This window comes from Dipodomys merriami, unplaced genomic scaffold (genome assembly GCF_024711535.1).
Source record: "Dipodomys merriami isolate MVZ:Mamm:240054 unplaced genomic scaffold, mDipMer1.0.p SCAF_13, whole genome shotgun sequence".
Taxonomy (NCBI): Eukaryota; Metazoa; Chordata; class Mammalia; order Rodentia; family Heteromyidae; genus Dipodomys; species Dipodomys merriami.
In genome coordinates this window covers 17,113,510-17,128,875 of record NW_027202604.1, presented here as the reverse complement: position 1 = coordinate 17,128,875, position 15,366 = coordinate 17,113,510, and the positions used below count along the sequence as shown (strand labels likewise).

Genomic DNA, 15,366 nt, shown 5'->3' with positions numbered 1-15,366 from the left:
AGGCTGGCTTCAAGCCATGGTCCTCAGATCTCGACCTCCTGAGAAACCAGGATTACAGGCATAAGTCATTGCCATTGGATCTCAGTAACTTTGACTGGACTGCCTTGGAATTCTTAATCCCTCTGCCTCTGCTTCCTGAGTAGCTGAGATTACAGGCATGAGTCACCATGTCAGTTGAGTTTATGTACTCCAGGTCCCTTGAATAAGTAGACAGGCAAAAAATAAAATCCCCCTAAACAACAACAAACCCCAAACCCAAAAACCCACTTGTCTTGTAAGCCAAAGTCTCTGAGTTTAGACCCCAGTACCAGTTTAAAAAAAAAAAAAAAGAGGAAGAGAGGGAAGAAGACGGGAAATGAGGGAAGGAGGAAAGGAAGAAGAAAGGAAGGAGGACAGGAAGGAATGAAGGATCAAAGGAATGAAGGAAGGGATGGAAGGAAGGAAAGAAGGGAGAGAGGGATGAAGGAAGAAAATGGAGGGAGAGAGAGAAGAAGGGAGGGGAAGGAGGGAGGGAGAGATCCAGGAAGGGTTTGTGAGGCAATACCATTTTATATTTCTATCAGCAGCAAATGAGGAGTGTAATTTCTCCACATTGTCAATGGTAAGGAACGTTCAGTTGATTATATAGAGAAGTGTCCCAACTGTAGTCTGATAAATTTTGACCCAACAAATGAACCTATGTGTCTGCCACCCAGTTCTGAACCTGGAGTATGCTGAGTAACTCAGCTGTCTACCTTAGATATCTCTCTATCCTACCCCCTACACAAACTTCCATGCCTTTTCCCAGGATGGTTTGGTTTTTTTTTTATTAAATCTATTTTGTAAGTTTATCATACACTGAATACTCATTTGTACCTAGTCCTTTTAGCTCAGTATTATGCTCATGAGCATCAATCCTTCTGTTGTAGAATGTAGCATTACTTTTTTGTTTCATAAATATATAATATCCCATTCCATGCATGAGTATATCTCAATTTATCGGTTATAATATTAATGGATATTCGAGTGTTTTCATTTTGGGGTATTATGAATGAAGCTGCTGTGGATATGATTTTGGGGGGATTGGTGCTAGAGACTGAGCCCAGGGCTTCAAATATGAGAAGCACACATTCTTCCATGGGAGCTACTCCTGAAAGCCCCCAAATATTGTTGAACATGTCTTTTGGCCAATATAAATACTTCCGTTGGAAAGAAAATAGTGGGTCATCTTGTCAAATAATTTTCCAAAGTAAAGGAAGTAATTTACAGTCTCATCTTCTATATACTAGCTTCTAGTTGCTCTATATCTTTCTAAAACTTATGTCTACCTGGGAACTATGAAGGAAAACATTTTTTTCTTTTTAAAAAAATTATGGTCTTGAGGTAGCTTATTTTGCAAACAAGTCTTTGTAGATGAAATCAAGTTAAGCTGAGGTTATTCTGGCTCTCAAGCCAATGACTGGTACCTTCAGGAAAAACAAAGGAATTTAGTATTAGGTGACAGATGAGTTGGCTGCATCTTCTGTTGCTATAAAACAAATTTCTATAAGCTGAGGAGTCAAAACCATCCTGGATGAACTCCCAGTTCTATAGTTAAGAGGAGAGCTCGGTGGGGGATGCTCTTCCACCGTTACTAGGAGTTTAAATCAAGGCATCAGCTACAGCTAGCTCTAATCTAGAAGCTCTGAAACCAATTCAGCTGCTAAACTCATTCAGCTTATTGGCCAACTTCAGTTCCTTGTAATTGTAGGACTAATGTCCCTGTGTCAGGAGGGCTGTCAACCAAGGACTATGCTATTTATCAGTCGTGAGGCTTGAACTCAGGGCCTGGGCACTGTCCCTGAGCCTCTCTGTGCTCCAGGCTAGCCCTTTACCACTTGAGCCACAGCGCCACTTCCAACCTTTTCAGAGTGGCTTATTGGAGATAAGAGTCTCATGTACTTTTCTGCCTGAGCTGGCTCTGAACCGTGATCCTCAGATCTCATACACCTGAGTGGCTAGGATTACAGGCATGAACCACCCTGCTTTGCTATGATATTTTATCCTGAGTTTATAATCCAGTGTCTTTGGGAAGACCAAAAAAAAAAAAAAACTTAGAAAATCAAAGTCTTACTCATCCTGTGAATAGTGTGGCTATTTTTATTACACAATGAAAGTCAGAATTGCCCCTTTGGGCAGAGGAAGCCCCCCTCCCTACCCCAGTGACCGCAGCACTCCAGCTGTGCCCTCTGAAAGCCCTAAGAGAAGCATCTGGCATCTCCTGCAAGAGAGGACTACACCAGTGTTGAAATGGGCTGGCCATGTTCCAGGAGAGATCTGCTTTGAAGGCTGGAAGTGGCTTGGTCCCTAAGGAGCTGGCAAGCTCCCAGGAGGAGCCAGCAGCACAGGAGGATCCTTCCATCAGGGTAGGGGTGGGACAAGGTATGAGACAGAGGGAGGGGCATGGGCAGGGCTGCTTCTGCTGCCGGTGATTCCGGTTTGTGTGGCAATCTTGAAGATTAGACCCGAGTCCCCACCTAGAGGCTCATTAGGGGCAGCAGAGCAAACAAGGCCTTTGGAGTGGCTTCGATTAAGAAATACAAGTGACTCAGGGAAAAGCTGCTCAGTCGATGGCAAGCGTGGTGTGAATGCCACTTGCAATGAGGCGATTTGGAAGAAACAGGCTGTGCTTTTCAGTGTGGCAGAGGAAGCTACTCCCAGGGTTCCTCTCGGCTCTCTGCGGGGGCATCATGGATGCTGTGACTGTATCATAATCCCCCCACGTGACAATGCCATCTGGCATAATCCGAAAGGTTTTCCAGGATTTTTCTTCTTGGTCTATGTGTTTGAGTTCAAAAAAAACTAAAGAGGCACGTGTTTGTCCATGGACCACTGCTCTGAGCTGGGCAAGCTTTAAGAACATTTGCATTAAACTGGGCATGGTGGTAAACACTTGTAGTCCCAGCTTCCTGTAAGGATAATCATTTGAGTTTAATACCAGTCTGTGTAACATAGCAAGATCATATGTTGCTGAGTAGCTAGGATTACAGGCCTGAGCAACCAATGCCTGGCTTCTTCATGTGTTTCTTAGCTATTTGTATCACATTAACATAACAATCACATTAAAGAGTAAAAGGTCATGTTTCTCTAGTTTGGGGGTGGTTTTATTTGCTTTACAAAAGTGAGTTATTTAGCCAGGTATCTGGGGTTCGTGCCTGTAATCCTAGCTACTCAGTAGGCTGAGATATGAGAATCATGTTTCAAAGCCAACCCAGGCAAGAAAGTCCATGAGGGTCTTATCATTACTTAATTACCAAAAAGCTAGAAGTGGAGCTATGGCTGAAGTGGGAGACTGCTAACCTTGAGCACCCAGGCCCTGAGTTCAAATTCCAGGATCAGTACAAAAAAATTTTTTAAAGTAAATTATTTGCCATGTAGCATTATCAGGCTAGCCAAAAGGTGAAAACAACCCAAAATGACCATCAACAAGCTTCATGGATAATCAAAATGTGGCATAACCACACTATCTTGGCCTGTTGTCTGATGCTATAACAAATTACCTGAAACTGGGAAATTTATAAAGGTCAGAGGTTTGTTTTGGTTCATGGTTCTAGAAGCTAAGACATGTGAGACCATGGTGCCAGCTTTGGCTTGGTTTATGATGAGGGCTTTGTGCCCCTTCAACTTGTGAAAGTGAGCAGAGGGCAAATGGGCAAGTGTAGAAAAGATAAAACACAAGAAGCTCCCTCCTCTCATGGAGTAGCTAAAAGAAATCTAGTAGAAGTTCTTTAATCCCTCCCACAAGCTAATCAGCCTTCTAAGCCCTCTCCACACTGCTACAATGGGAATCAGATCTCAATGTGAGTTTTGGAAGGTGTCTACCATCTCAAAACATAGGTGGAGTATTGTTCAGCCACAACAATGAATGCAGCCTGGTACTAGAGTTCACGCCTGAAATCCTAGCTACTCAGAAAGCTGAGATCTCAAGCCAGCCTGGGCAGGAAAGTCCGTGAGACTCTTATCTACAATAAACTACTCAGAAAAGGCTGGAAACAAACTAAATTACTCAGAAAAAACTGAAAGTGGCGATGTGGCTCAAATAGTAGAGCACTAGCCTTGAGCAAAAGAAGTTCAGCACTCAGGCCCTGAGTTCAAGCCCCAAGACTAGCAAAAAAAAAAAAAAAGAATGCAATACTCATATACAACTCAACATACATGAGTTTTGGAAATACTAATGGAAGCAAAAGAGGCCATATATAATATAGTTAGTTACATATTGCATGACACTCCACCCCCACCCCAGATAAAGTGTCTGGACTAGGTAACTCCCAAGAGACTAAATGTAGGTTAGCAGCTACCAGGAGATGGAAAGAAAGAGAAAAACTGGGACTGGCTGATAATGAGTCTGGAGTCTCTTTTGGGAAGTATAAAAGTTAGGGAATTGTATAGTAGTAATGATCAGATAGTACCAGGAATGTATTAAAATCACCACACTGTACACTTGAACATGGTGAATGTGAACTCAATTAAAAAAAAAAAGAAAACTATTGCTGCCTCTTTACAAATCAATGATCAAAATCCCTCAGAAATCCTGGTTCTGACAGCGTCTGGAGCCCAGGGAAGGTGGGGGGGCGGGGGGGCTGGGAGAGGAATGCAGTGCCCTTACATAATTACAGTTCTGTATGGAATCATACCCACTGTTACCGTCCACATCAGTGAGCTGGAGTCTCTGCTCCAGCTTGATTTCCTTAATAAAATGCCATTTGTGTGTGGGGGTCCATGGTGCCTTGGCTCTGGACCATGAAGTGGGGGAGGAACACTGCCACTGACCTCCTTATGGCCTGGGGCCACCGAGGAACCTTGGCCCCAGAGCATATAACTCCTGATGCGCCAGTACAGAGGAGGCCATGTAGAGATGGGTCCTGGGTGACACTGGAAAGGGGAGGGGTGACACCAAAAGAGAGGGAGAGAGAGGAAGATGAAAAGCTGCCTTCTACTCAATTAGCTTCTTTTTAAGGATCAGCCTGACTGGCAGACGGAAAATTCCACACTGGCAAAACAAAAGAGAGCCAGAAAGGAGGGCAGAGGAAGGGCACGCCAGCCTCCTGGATCTTCTCCAGTGCGTCCAACTTCCTTCTAACTTTCCCAAGTCTCACTAGATCTCCTCGGCTTTCCCCAATGGCACAGAGGGTGGCTGACTGGTCCATCTTAGGATGCACATTACTGGGGGGCGGGGCGAAGGGGGAGGTGGGAAGAGAAGAGGCAGGCAGGAGGGGGAGATTTCATTTGGGAAAGGGATGTTGGGATGAAAAGTCACCTAAAGCACATCCTTTTCCAAAGTTATTTCCTTTCCAAGTATTGACTTGATTTCATCAAGGGAAAGCTCTGGTCAGGACTGCTGCCCTTCTTGTTTACTTGGCAGCGAGAAGGAAACACTCAGAGCCTTTGATAGGCAACAATATCTAGGTTAGAACACAGTGCAATTGTTTAGTGTCATTGTGCTTATTTTTACTTTTTAATATTAACTTACTATTTATTTTCCCCCTTGAGACAGGGTTTGGCTATATGTACACCCAGGCTAGACTCAAGATCTTCCTTCTGCTTCAACCTCTCTTGAGGACAGGGATTACAATAGGTAGCATAGGCTTGCTTAACTTACTATTTGTAACAAGCATTGCAGACTTTCCACTTACGATAGTAATATTGATATCATTTCCAAAAGAAAAATGCAAGTGCGGTGCACATAGGGCAGAATAAGGTGGGATGAAATTGACAGGTACTTTTGAAATATCTTTTTTTTTTGTCCCTTTAGTAATGAACAGTTCTATAGCTGCATAAAAGCATTCTGTCCTGCATATGCCTCTCAATGGTCCTGAGTGTTTGGAAACCACTGTTCAGTGATATCAATGCATCTCTCAGAACATCTCTGATGTTTTGGTCAAAAGCCAGCTACTAAGAAAGCACAAAGTAGTTCTCACAAGCACTCATGATCTTTGTCTGTGACAGAGTCAGTAACAGCCTGAAAGGCAAAGATGCTATCTAAAACCTGAGTCTGTGTGGTGCCTGGTGTGGTAGCTCACACCTGTAAACTCAGCTGATATTCAGGATATGGAGCTAGAAGAATCACAGTTCAAGGCTAGCCCTGGGCAAAACAGTTATCAAGACCCTCACTTCCGAGGTCTCAACCAACAAACCAGACATGTTCACATGTGTAATTCCAGTGATAACGAAGGCACGCCGCAATCCAAAGCTAGCCCCTACAAAACTGAGACTATTTGAAAAATAACTTTGGTATCTGGGACCTGGTGGCTCACACCTATAATCTGACTCAAGAGGCAGAGAATTGAGGATCAAGCTCAAAACTAGCCTCAGAGTCCCTATCTCCAATGAACCAGCAAAAAGGCTGACTGAAGGCATGGCTCAAGTGGAAGAGCATCTGCCATGAGCACAAAAGCAGAGCAAGAGCTTGAGGTTCTGAGTTCAAGCCTCAGCACTGGCACAAAAAAAAAGTTAAATAAAAAAAAAAAAACTAAGGAAAAAAGGAGATGGAGTATGACTCTAATAGTAGAAGCACAAGCATTCAAGTTCAAACTCCAACCCCACCCCCACCCCCCACCCCCACAGAGCCATGCTATTTTACCTGGTAAGAAGCAATTATATCAATACTTTGAGAACACTTCCAAAATTTGGAAAAGGATGCATGTCTTTCAACTGATACATTTGAAATATTTCATGATAAAGTGATGGTCACAAACAAAGATGACAAGGTGGTGATATTCTTACAGATATCGATCTTATTCACTTACCAATAATAGATTTTTATTAATGCTGAAGGCCACAGAAGAAAAGAGGCCACAAACGCCAGAATTGGGATGGCCAGTGTCCCGCCCGCGATCACAAACATATTAAGCACATCAAGATCCATCCTGCACTCTGGGCTGGCTGACACCTGCAGGGACAGAAAAGACAGAGGAAGGACTGAAACTATCGCAAGAGAAAGGGAGGAGAAAAAGCCAAAGGAGAAAAGAACAATGGAGGCTCCAGAGCAAGCATTCAGATCAGGAGGAAGCAAAACAGGTGACTTTTAAAAAAAAATAATTTACGATATTGTTATTATAGAGGTGATGTACAGGGATATTACAATTATATGAGTCAGGTAATGAGTACATTTTCTTTTGTACAGTGTCTTCTGATTCCTCATCCTCTCCCAGTCACTTCCTCCTGTTGTATAATTCATTCTCATCAATGTCCAATGAGTTCCACTACTACTCTTTTTTTTTTTTTTTGCCAGTCCTGATTCTTGAACTCAGGGCCTGGGCACTGTCTCTGAGCTTCTTTTTGCTTGCACTCTACCACTTGAGCCACAGAACTACTTCCAGCTTTTTCTATTTCTGTGTACTGAGGAATCGAACCCAGGGCTTCATGAATGCTAGGCAAGCACTCTCCCACTAAGCTACCTTCCCAGCTCTTCACTACTACTCTTTCTCCCTTGAGTTCTGTGCCCTCCCTGCCCCACCCTCCCGAAGATATACATATGAAGATACCATACAGAAGGTAACGAGTACAAAATCATCAAAAACTAAAAACCTTTTCTAAAAAAGTGTTTTGTTTCCATATCTTGGAGTTCATTTCAGTATGTATATTATTTTATATAAATCTGAAGAGGCACTGAGGCATTGTACCTTTGTGTTTCTCCCCTTAGAGTACCCTCTTTTGGTCTCTCTGTGTTTATCTAGAATCCTGTATAATTTGTCATATTCCAGTTCATTTTTGATCTAATTTCCACATATCAGAGAGAACATGCACAGTTGGTCTTTCTGAGCTTGGCTTACCTCACTTAATATAATATGTTCTAGTGCAGATGACTATTTAAAAAACTAAACTAAATGTAATAAGGAACCTGAGGGAGGATCTTGGGCTTTAAAAATATGCAAATCCCAAGTCTAAGACAGAAGATAGATCTGTGGCTCAATTAGTAGAGGACTCTCCTTAAGCCAAAAATGCTCAGGGACAGTACCCAGACCCCGAGTTCAAGCCCCAAGACCAGCAATAAATAAGTAAATAAATAAATAAATTTCTAAGGCAATCAGCTGGGCTTTGTGGCTCACACCTGTAATCCTACCTACCCAGAAGGCTGAGATATATGGATTACTCTATAAAGCCAGACTTGGCAGAAAAGTCTGTGACACAGCTCCAAGTAACCATGGACTTCCAAGTCTCATGAAATTCCTGCCTATGTTGGCTTTGAACCATGATCCTTAGATCTCAATCTCTTGAATAGCTAGGATTACAGGTATGAGCTACCAGCATCTGGTCTTTTCTTTCTTTCTTTCCTTCTCTCCTTCCTTCATTCTCTCCTTCCTTCCTTCTCTTTCTTTTTCTTTCTTTCCCTTTCTTTCCTTCCTCCCCTCTCTCCCTCCCCCTCTCTCATTCCTCCTTCCCTCCTTCCCTTCTTTCTTCCCTCCCTCCCATTCTTTCTGTCCTTCCTTCCTTCCTTCCTTCCTTCCTTCCTTCCTTCCTTCCTTCCTTCCTTCCTTCCCTTCTCTTCTCTTTCCTTCCTTTCTTTCCTTGAAGTAGGATCTGACTATGCAGCCCAGGCTGGCCTGAATCAGAATCTTCCTGCCTCAGCCACCAGTGCTAGAGTAACAGGGAATGTGCAATCATACTCAGATTTGTCTTTGTGTATATATACAAGGGCCAGGGGAGTACTAGGGTTTGAACTTAGGGCTTTGAAGTTGCTAGGCAGGCACTCAACCACTTGAATCATGCCTCTGGCCCTAGAATTGCCATTCTTAAACATAAAAAGGAGACCAAAAACTTCTAAGACATAAATGAAGAAGAAGATATAGGTACACATGGACCATGTGCACAGACAGTACTGCTGGGCAGATGTGCAGATATAATCCATGGCTATTTCTAAGGTGGGTAATAGAGAGCTGGGTGTCATGGGTAGATAAGAGGTTTGATTTCCACTTTTCAAGTCTTTCCAATTAAATATATTGTCTTTCCAATATACATATATGACATTAAGATATAAGTGATATATAACAAGAAGCTGCAAGGGGAACAAGAGACAAAGGTAGCTTTCCCAGGTCTTCCTAAAGACTCATAAACACAGATGAGGGCTGCCATGTGGCCCAGGGCAGGCAGATCCCACCATACCTGCTTCCCCTGTTTTATAAATTTGAAGAAAACTGTGGCTCAGAAAGCTTAACTAACTTATCCAGGTCACCCAGCTGGTACAACAGTGATTAAAAAATGGGCTTCTGATTGCAACAAAACCCCTTGTGCCAAGCTCTAGTTCATGTCATTGTTTCCAATGGTCTCTTCTTAATCTTTGCAACCCCTTTTGTTCTTAGGTGCCTACATTCATTATCTCTGATTTCTCCATGAAGAGTTCTCTCTCCTAGAGACTTAGCCAAACAAGGTGCTCAAGGTTGAAAAGGGGAAACCAATTTGGCTAGGCGAGTTAGACACTCCTCAGCCATATTCTACCCTATTCTCTCTGCCCAGGCCTAAGCAGCACCCTTGTTTCTTTTCTTATTCAACTGCCCTCCTGGGAGCTTAGTTGCTGAGAACAACTGTCCCAGTGAGCCTGACTCAGTTTCTCACTGTACCCTGGGGGTAGGAATAACCACGCATGTTCTTTCTCTGTGCCTGCTAAGTAGAAGTGGACTCATGACAAGCAAAGTTAACAAATGGATCCAATGCTATTGAATTGTCTGTAAAGGAAAATGATTCCCAAGAATGCTGTAAGAGATCTGATGCTTTTCTTCTTCCAGTAACCAAAAACTCCCTGGAGGGGTCGCCTATTAAATTCACAGTACAGAGGATGGAGGTGTGGCTCAGTGGTAGAACACTTAACTAGGAATTAGAACATTTTATGCCAGAGGATAAAGGTGTACAAGGCTCTGACACTGGAAATAACAGCCCTGAACTGAAATTATGGTTTTTAGAAAGATACCTCCCTGCCTTGTGGGTGCCTGTCAGCAAGTATGCATGTCATATGTTTCAAAGAAAGTTCTACCAGGATCCATCTTCCATTTACCAGCAGAAATGTAGAATATGATCAATGGAGCAAGGTTTAGATTTATTCCAGCGAACCTGCAGGCTTTTCCTGACAAGGTCAAATAAGGATAGGCCCTGGCTGAAACAAAACAAAACAAAAAAACAGAACCACTTTCCAATTGCAATGTTTTATCTACAGATAAAGAGTAGACAGTTATTTCTATCTCTGCAACATTGTTTCTTTAGAAAGCAGTTCTTCTGCTCTGCTGGGGTTTATTAATAGAATAATCTACATGCTGAGAAGGCTAGAGACACAAAAACTGAAGTCTGTGAACTAGGAACCACCAGTGACTGAAAATAAGAAAATTTGTTCTGAATGTAAGTGTTTCCAGGACCACAGACCCACAGGACTGACAGTGTGCAAGATGCTTTGCAGGAAGAGGAAAAAATTAAGCCATGCTTCAAGGTTCACAGCTTTAGCTAACACCAACACACACACACACACACACACACACACACACACACACACACACACACACACACACACACACACACACACACACACACACACACACACACACACACACACACACACACACACACACACAATCATTATCTCTCTTCAGTCAGAGAGCTCTCAGAATAGTGTAATTGTTGTTAATTTTTATTCCTTTTAAGTAGTCATACAAAGGGGTTACGATCCAACACGGCTTATGAGAACACTGCATTTTGATCAATGTCACCCTCTCATCATTCTCCTCCCAACCCCTCCCTCTCATTTTCCTAGTTTCGTAGGCTACACATTGAATATTATGACTGCATTCTCCCCTAGGAAGCTATGTTAAATAGTTCTCCTGGGGACTCCAGGAGCAATTTAGCTGGTCAGTACCACGGTTCCCTTTCATTGATTTTAACAGATACTTTAATTTATTTGTTTGTTTGTTTGTTTATGCCAGTCCTGGGACTTGAACTCTGGACCTGGGCACTGTCCCTCCATTCCTTTCGGCTCAATCACTTGAGCCACAGTATCACTTCTAGCTTTTTCTGTAACTGGAGATAAGGCTGGCTTTGAACCACAAACCTCCTGAATAGCTAGGATTATAGGCACAAGACACTGGCGCCCGGCAAACAAATACTTTCAAGTTATGATGTAGATGCTAATTAATTTTAAGAATAAAAAGGAATCACTTAAAGCTGCTAAGTATGTGACACACAGGTCTGCAGAGAATCATAATATATGTGGGGATGGCTGTCACTAAGGGGCAGATTCCCCAGACCCCTGCACACTGGCTGGGGCATCAGCCAGCTCCTCCTCCCGTTGGGGCCTTTGCACACTCTGACTGAAAGACCTTGGACTCCTCATCTACTGAATACGGATATTCAACCAAATCCCCTCCGTTCTACTTTGGTGACACCAAATTTTTCTGAAATTATGCCAGGCAATTAAAGAGTACGGCCTGGCTTGTCATCTCAAGAATCCTGTCTCCTATTAAATTGTTCCAGAAGTTAAGACAGTATCTGGTAAGCATTTTTTTGGTACTGATAATGTTCACTGCCTTAATTTCCCCACCTCGTATCCATTGGAGGAGGCAAGGGACCTCAGGGTCCTGCAGTGCAATGTGAAGTAAGGTCATGTCAACAAGAATCTGGCCATTTCAGCACCAGGCAGTATAACCATTGTCACAGGCCACCCCCCGCCCCAACCTGCCACATGACCTTCTCTTCCACTTGTCACTACCCAAGTTGTGCCTTTATGTCTGAACACAGGACAAAGATTACTTGGATCCAGATAAACACTGCGTAAGGGAAATAGAGTTTAGTCTGGATTTTGGAATCAGACATGACATTTCACAATTCTCTTTTAAACATGCTCACTTGTTTTGAAAACTGGAGAATCTTAAGCTCCAACACATGAATCTCCAGTTGATAAAGCAAAATCCAAGAATAAACCAAATGGAGAACATTTTCATGGAACTCTGCCGTTCTCTAGACACCTACCCGTAGCCCATCAAATTTGATCCCTTCAAAATAATGATGATCCTTAACAATAACCTCAACAAAAATACCTGCATCATAGCCAAAAACCTAAGAGCAATGGCATCAATCCACTGATACCCTCCGCAGGCAGGGCCAGGCATGCACCCTTCCATTTTATCTCACACTATTATAAAACAGAAAGCATGTCTTCCATTTCAAAGATGAGAACAGAACACTGAGGCTAAAACAGTGAATACAATTTGAGGTGGGGTGACCTAAACTTCACTGAATCCTCTAGGTCTCCTTAGTTCATGCTACCTTGACCTTAGCAAAGAGTTCTGGAGCAGTAATGGACTATGTGTCGCTGTGCACAAGGCTCAGAGTTCTACATCCTCATGGGTGTCCTTTGCCATTCTCCAGTACTGTTTCAACAGGCAGTATTTTAATTTTTTTTTATTTAAAATTTTTAAGTCACCTGCCAGCTTAGTCCTATTCCCTTGAAATGGAAGCATTATAAGCTAGCTCTTAGGTAGTGTTTCGTCTAACCAACACTGACTTCTGAAACAATGATTCCTCAAAATCATGCAAACACTAGCAGATAAAAAGGATGCAGAGAAAAGATTCTCTTATGTGGAAGCAACAGGAGAGCAGGAACAGAATACTATACTAATAGGTTGTTCTCAATCCTCTTCTCTATCTCACTGAAACTGTGGAGCAAGCAGGTTAAGGTTGGCCAGCCACCTTGCAAGTATGGCCAAGCTCCAGGGTTCTTGGCCTTTTTTAATGGCCTTTTTGTCTCTTCACCTCTGGAACTGTGCCCATTCCTTATCTGCAGTTTGCTGCTCCAGCAGTCTTGCTATTGAAGCAAGCCTGGTTAGGGTTCTAGGATGCTCTCTTCGCTCTCTCCCCAGGATATTCCCATAATGCTTTTCTCTCCTCACTTGCATCCTCCCCTAATCCCTTTATAGGAAATTTAAAAATTAACAGACCCAATCAGACCTCTTTCTAAATTTTTCCAACTGCAATACAAAGTGCCACAATGTCTCAGATATATCTCTCTACCACTTCTTCTGACTGATTTCTGCCAATATCATTTCCAATACCCTCATCAGTCTAGTCCGGATGCCAATGCATCTTCCGTTCTTCTCCCTTGCTCCCACTCTAAGTATGCAATGGTGGAAAGGCACCAGCCCTAAAGTTAACCTGTCTGAGTCTACACAAAATGTCATTCAAACTAAAACAACTCAATGATTAAGTAATCTACTCATTCAATGGAATCTAATGTTCAATTTTCAGTTACACCAGCTACCTTTCAAGTAATCCACAGCCACAAGTGGATCAAAGTTCCCATACTGGAAAACACAAGTATTAACAGATCTACACCCTTGAAGGTCTCCTAGAAGCTATTTCTCCGGCTCAATATTGCCTAGGAATGTTGGGTAGGAAGAAAACCCCACTACAATGAGAACTGCATGTCAGGCAACGGAGCTCTGTGGCAGCACACTATGGCTAGCTCCTTCCTCTTTGCTTCGTTTTTGTAAAAGTTTCCCCACACCCACAATCCCCTCTCCCAGAGGGATCGTCTCAAATTCCCCCAGGATTTGGACTGTACTGAACTAATGAAATATCAATCATCTCATAGTATCCCCATTCACTGTAGTAGTTTAGACTCACCCGGTCTCTGCTAGCATCCTAACAAACCAGCTCCCTGAACTACCCAGCCCTGCACTGGCCTCTGCTCTATCCCTCCCACTGGCCTCTCCTAGCAGAGCCCTGCTGACAAACTGATAAACTTTTGGCCTCCTGGCTAGTTGATAAACTCCTCCAGGCCTCCAGAGCCCAGTCTAGCACCACATTTCCCAAGGACAGCACTGGTTACCACAGACGGTGCCGCTTTCTTCCCATCAGAGTCCTGCTTCTGGCATACCTTCAAAAACTGTTTGTAGGAGCTTTGAGAGTAAGGAAAACCTCCAGGTACCCAATTCCTTCTTATCTGACCCCAGAGAACCACCCAGCTCAAGTGGCCTACAGAGGGTAGGAGGGAGTTCAGAAATGATCCAGCCTCAGAAAGACCTGCCTTTTTATGGGGGTAGTCTATAATGTTTAAAATAAAACAAAACCCATACTTACCTTTCAAAGAGTATGGCTTTATTTCTCAGCTGCTACTGGCTTTGGCAGGAGTTAAAAATGAGATTCTAGAATCACAAGAAATTAAATGACAAAGCATTAAATCATCTTAAGGAATATGAATGAAGTGCTAAGAACAGCCAGGTCTCTGAGTGCCCAGGAAAAGTGCAAACATCCTGTCCTGTGGCCTTTATGGTCTGCCTCTATCTCAGGCCACATCCTTTGGCCAAAGGGCACAGTAGACAAAAGGTCACATAGGGCAGGGCATCTCAGATAATGAACCAAGGTGAAGCAGTAACAGCAGAGCAAAGAAGCAAACAGATAGATGATACAGAGAGTGAAGAGGATCAAAATGTATCACATGTAGATATGGAAATATCGCCATAAATTCTATTGTACAGTTTCTAAGAACTTCTTTTAAAAAAAATTAGAAAGCAAGAAGGGAACTGGTGGCTCATGCCTATAATCCTAGCTACTCAGGTAACTGAGATCTGAGGAGGGTGGTTGGAAGTCAGCCTAGGCGGGAAAGTCCATGTGACTCTTATCTCCAATTAACTACCAAATAGCTGGAATTTCAGCTGTGGCTCAAGTGGGAGACTGCTAGGCAAAAAAAAAAAAAAAAGCTCAGAGACAGTGCCTAGACCCTGAGTTCAAGCCCTAGGACCAGGACGAAAAGAGAAAAGAAAAGAGAGCTGGGAACAAGTGGCTCACACCTGTAATCCTAGATCCTCTGGAGGCTGAGATCTGAGGATCACAGTTCAAGGCGAGGCCAGGCAGAAAAAGTAAGACTCTTATCTCCAATTAGCCACCAGAAAACCGGAAGTGGTGCTATGGCTCAAAGTAGTAGAGTGCTAGCTTTGAGCAAAAGAGCTCAGGGGTAGTACCAAGGCCTTGAGTTCAAGCCCCATGACTGAGGGGGAGAGGGGGAAGAGAGAGAGAGAAAGAGAGAAAGAGAGAGAGAGAGGCAGACAGACAGACAGACAGACACAGACACAGACAGAGAGACACACAGAGAGAGCGAAAGCAAGTAGGTGAGAGGTGAGAGGTCATACAGCCAGGCTGTATATGAAACACAAGGGGTAGAGTCAGTCTTGCTCTGCAATCTCACCTTATCAAAGAAACAGCAGTAAAGATACAGAATCTCCTTTTACCCAGATATAGTATTCTAGAAGGAATGGGAGAAGAGCAGCAACCAACAGACAAAGGGAAGCACTGAATAGAGAATAGAGAGCAGGCCGTGGCCTGCTCCAAAGCGATCCATATTGCCTTGAGTGACTTCATTTTATAACACAGCAG

At 43.2% G+C, this 15,366-nt stretch overlaps 1 protein-coding gene across 3 annotated transcripts in view; it reads right to left on the bottom strand.

Annotated features, from left to right (window-relative positions):
* Positions 1 to 15,366, bottom strand: part of Abhd6 (abhydrolase domain containing 6, acylglycerol lipase) — a 46,035-nt gene that overhangs the window by 18,671 nt on the left and 11,998 nt on the right. For 2 of the 3 annotated variants that reach the window (XM_070018788.1, XM_070018787.1), the window contains exon 2: positions 6,765 to 6,907. In XM_070018788.1, coding sequence (XP_069874889.1) covers positions 6,765 to 6,883 — 119 coding nt within the window. In that variant the 5' untranslated portion in view covers positions 6,884 to 6,907. Of the gene's footprint in view, positions 1 to 6,764; positions 6,908 to 14,073; positions 14,139 to 15,366 lie in introns of all 3 variants that reach the window. The other variant, XM_070018789.1, reaches the window with a different exon arrangement.